A 5,000-nucleotide genomic window follows, 5' to 3' on the forward strand; every position below is an offset into this window, starting at 1 on the left:
CCTTCTAGGCACGGACTTAGTTTAGTAGCCGCTAGACAAGGCTAATCATCAGGAGACTTTGTTCGATTGAAGAAAATTTCTGCCGAATAAGGAAGAACCGTGACTATTCCTTGGCCATTTGATGAACCACTTCCTCTTGTCTGATGCCAGGCAACTTGGTTCAGCTAAGAAGAGAAATTCTAGGACTGAATTGGTTAATATTAACTTGCTTGACCCCTTCGTTCCCGTATTGCTTCTCAAAAGTTTGATTCTGTTGAAACGATCTTGTTAAACATGACTGACATGATAACACCTTCAACAAAGTGACATAATCACATTTATCATCATCATCATCATCATCATCATCATCATCATCATCATCATCATCATCATCATCATCATCATCATCATCATCATCATCATCATCATCATCATCATCATCATCATCATCATCATCATCATCATCATCACCATCAACATCATCATCATCATCATCATCATCATCATCATCATCATCATCATCATCATCATCATCATCATCATCATCATCATCATCATCATCATCATCATCATCAATATCATTTAATCATATTTTCATTATTACTATTCTTTAAATATTGTTGTTGTTGTTGTTGTTATTATTATCATTATTATTATTATTATTATTATTATTATTATTATTATTATTACTATTATTATTATTATTATTATTATTATTATTGTTATTATCATTATTGTTATTATTATCATTATTGCTAGGGTAGGAAACGGTCCAATCGATGGAGTGGTTGGGAAATGTGGAGTTCCAGGAAAGAATCGTAGTGGAGAGTTGATGGTGGAAATGTGTCTAGAAAGAGAGTTGATGATAGCAAATACAGTGTTTCGGAAGAAAGTTAAGCATAAGTACACATGGGAGAGGGTGGTGGAGGGAAGGGTGGTAGATAGAGCGCTAATGGATTATGTAGTGGTAAATAGGATTATGATAGGAAGAGTTAAGGATGTACATGTGCTAAGGGGAGAGGGTGGGGGAATATCAGATCATTTTTTGGTGGAAGGTAAGCTGAGAGTGGAGGATAGATGGAGAAGGAGGAAAGGGACAAAAGGTAGGGAGGTTGTTAGAGTGAACTCCTTGAATGAAAAGGAAAAGGAGAAGGAGTACGAAAAGAAGCTGAAGGAGGAGTGGGAGGGAGTAAAGGATGGAGCAGAGATGGGTGTGGAGGAGGAATGGGGATGGTTCAAGGAGGGAGTCTGAAAGTGTGCAAGGATGGTGTGTGGAACAAGAAGGACAGGGGGAAATAGAAGAAAGGGTAGTGAATGGTGGGATGAGGAAACAAAGAAGGTTGTAGAAGAGAAGAAGCGAGCATTCACAGATTGGTTACAAAAGAGGACGGGGGAGTCATATGAGATGTACAAAGAAAAGAAAAGAGAAGTAAAGCAAAAGGTAAAGGAGGCAAAGAGGAGAGCAGATGTGAAATGGGGTAAGAGTATGACAGAAAATTTTGAAAGTAATAAAAAGATGTTTTGGAAAGAAATAAAGAGAGGAAGAGGAGGCGAATCAAGTAGAGAAGAAAAGGTAAAAGGTACAGATGGAGAGATGATAATGGAAGAGATGGCAGTAAGGGGAAGATGGGCAGAATATTTTAGGGAGTTGCTAAATGTGAAGGAGGATAGGGAAGGAAAGATAGCTGCAGTGGGAAATGCGAAGAAAATGAGAGTGATGAGTGAGGAGAATGGAGGAGAAATAAGGAAGGATGAGGTGAAGGCAGTTGTAAAGATGATGAAAGCAGGTAAGGCACCTGGTCTGGATGGATGCCATGCAGAATGTCTGAAAAAGGGAGGTGCAGTGATGGTGGACTGGTTGGTGAGGTTATTTAATGTTTGCTGGAGAGAGGGTAGAGTACCGGAGGACTGGAGAAGTGCCTGTATAGTTCCTCTTTACAAGGGAAAAGGGGACAAGTGTGAATGTAGTAGTTTCAGAGGGATTAGCCTGTTAAGTGTAGTAGGGAAGGCTTATGGGAGGATCTTAATTGAGAGGATTAGGAGAGGAACAGAAGGAGTAATTGGTGAGGAACAGTGTGGATTTAGGACAGGTAGAGGTTGTGTGGATCAGATCTTTGTGGTAAGACAGATATGTGAGAAAGCTATAGGAAAGGGGAAGGATGTTTTTTGGGCTTTTATGGATCTGGAAAAGGCTTATGATAGGGTAGACAGAAAGGCACTGTGGGAGGTTATGCAGATTTATGGGATAGGAGGAAAGCTTCTAGGAGCTGTCAAGAGTTTTTATGAGAGTAGTAGAGCTTGTGTCAGGATTAGAAATGGAGAGAGTGAGTGGTTTGAAGTAAAGGTGGGACTTCGTCAAGGATGCGTTATGTCGCCCTGGCTGTTCAACTTATACATGGATGGGGTGGTGCGAGAGGTGAATGCTAGGGTAGTGGGTCAGGGATTGGAGATGGTTAAAGAAAATGGAGAAAAGTGGGAGGTGAGCCAGCTGTTGTTTGCGGACGACACTGCGCTTGTGGCAGGGTCAGAGGAGGGATTGAGGAAGTTGGTGGCAGAGTTTGGGAGAGTATGTGATAGAAGAAAGCTAAAGATAAATGTAGGTAAAAGTAAGGTGATGAGATGTACAAGGGGTGAAGGTGGCAGTAGACTGGAAGTGAACATTAAGGGAGAGCGACTGGAGGAAGTGGATAGTTTTAGATACTTGGGTGCAAGTGTAGCAGGAAAAGGTGGAGTAAAGGTGGAGGTAGAATGTAGATTGAGAGAAGCGAGTAAATGCCTTGGTGGATTAAAGAGTGTAATGAGGAATAGACATTTGGGAATGGATGCGAAGAGGAGACTGTATGAAGGAGTGATTGTGCCAACAGCACTGTATGGGGCAGAAACGTGGAACATAAGAGAAGAAGAGAGAAGGAGTTTGAATGTGTTTGAGATGAGGTGTCTGAGAAGTATGGTGGGGGTTACTAGGCTGGATAGAGTGAGAAATGAGGAGGTGAGGAGGAGAACAGGGGTGAAAAAGGATTTGGGAGATAGGGTTGATGAAAGAATATTAGGATGGTTTGGACACATGGAAAGAATGAGTGAAGAAAGACTAGTAAAAGAGGTATGGAAGGCAGATGTGGAGGGAGTGAACATGAGGGGACGTCCTAGGATGAGGTGGATGGATGGGGTGAAGGGGGCTTTGGGGAAGAGGGGAATGTCTGTTGAGGAAGGAAGGGAGAGGACGGAAGACAGAGGTGAGTGGAGAATGGTTGTATATGGATGATGTTGTGATTGCATGAGGAGGAATGGGCAGGGGGGTGGGGGGTGGGGTAGTATGTGTGAGTAAATTTTGACGCAGCCCGAAGGGATTTTCTCCCCGTCCTCTCCTTATATGCAAGGGGGGACGGAGAGGGGGGGTCGCCGATTAAATGAAGCGGCCTTGCTGTGGATGTGCTGTGTCTTGCGACACTGCTTCTGACCCAGGGCGGTGGGCAGGGTGCAGGGATGACCCGTCATCCAGGAGGTGCTCAGATGAGAGGGAGGGTGGGAGGGGTGTGGAGTGTATGTAGGGATGAAATGGGTGGGAGTGTTTTTATGCCTTTCCCTTTTTGGCTACCTCCCTTGTAAGGGGGAAAAAGCCTTGGTATATGTATGGTATATGTATTATTATTATTATTATTATTATTATTATTATTATTATTATTATTATTATTATTATTATTATTATTATTATTATTATTATTATTATTATTATTATTATTATTATTATTATTATTATTATTATTATTATTATTATTATTATTATTATTATTATTATTATTATTATCATCATCATCATCATCATCATCATCATCATCATCATCATCATCATCATCATCATCATCATCATCATCATCATCATCATCATCATCATCATCATCATCATCATCATCATCATCATCATCATCATCATTATTACTATTATAATTATCATTATTTTTATTATTATTATTATTATTATTATTATTATTATTATTATCATCATCATCATCATCATCATCATCATCATCATCATCATCATCATCATCATCATCATCATCATCATCATCATCATCATCATCATCATCATCATCATCATCATCATCATCATCATCATCATCATGGCGGCGGTGTAATCTACGTAAGTCTTCCTCAGCCAGATACTACCGAGGAGCACTGGACCACCCTTCGTGATGCCGTGACGAATGCGGCTGAGGAAACCCTCGGCTTCACCAAAAGAAAAAGCCAAGATTGGTTCTCGGAAAACGATGCCGCCATCTCTCAGCTCATCAACGAGAAAAGAAAAACACGTCTGGCCCAAGATAACCATCCCTCTCAGGAAAATAAAAGGAAGCACCGCGAGGCCACCAAGACCTGTCAAAAAAGGCTCCGCGAAATACAGAACACTTGGTGGCAAGAAAAAGCTAGCGAAATACAGAACTTCTTTGATCAAAAGGACATGTACCACTTCTATGCTGCAACAAAGGAGATTTTCGGCCCTACCAAGTCATCTATAAGCCGGCTAATGGATGAAGATGGCATTACTGTCCTGAATGATCCCCAAGATATCCTCCGTAGATGGAAAACTCACTTCGAGGGCCTCCTGAACGACCACCCTACCACCCCAGAAGACCTACTCCGCAGGACCGCCCAACACCCTATCCAGGAGTGGATGTCCGAACCTCCCACCTTTCAGGACCTCACTAGAGCAATCAAGCTCATGAAGCCCGGCAAGACCCCCGGGCCCGATAATATTCCGGTCGAGCTTCTCACCCACGGCGGGCAGGAAGTAAAGACTCGTCTGATGAACCTGCTTCTACGGATCTGGGAGTCTGAAACCGTCCCAGGGGACCTCAAGAATGCCAACATTGTCACCATTTTCAAAAAAGGGGACCGTATGAGCTGCGGCAATTACCGCGGCATTTCCCTCCTTAGCATCGTCGGGAAAATCTTTGCCCGCGTCCTCCTCGACAGACTCCTAAAGCTAGCTGAGGAGGTCTTACCAGAATCTCAGTGCGGCTTCA

General features: G+C 42.3%; 1 protein-coding gene across 1 annotated transcript in view; it reads left to right on the top strand.

Annotated features, from left to right (window-relative positions):
• Nucleotides 1–5,000, top strand: part of LOC143026839 (uncharacterized) — a 17,018-nt gene that overhangs the window by 10,621 nt on the left and 1,397 nt on the right. The window contains exon 4 of the mRNA XM_076187618.1: nucleotides 4,137–5,000. This exon is cut by the window's right edge and continues 542 nt beyond it. Coding sequence (XP_076043733.1) covers nucleotides 4,137–5,000 — 864 coding nt within the window. The remainder of the gene's footprint in view (nucleotides 1–4,136) is intronic.

Source organism: Oratosquilla oratoria, chromosome 7, assembly GCF_046742065.1.
Source record: "Oratosquilla oratoria isolate Oo_2021 chromosome 7, ASM4674206v1, whole genome shotgun sequence".
NCBI lineage: Eukaryota > Metazoa > Arthropoda > Malacostraca > Stomatopoda > Squillidae > Oratosquilla > Oratosquilla oratoria.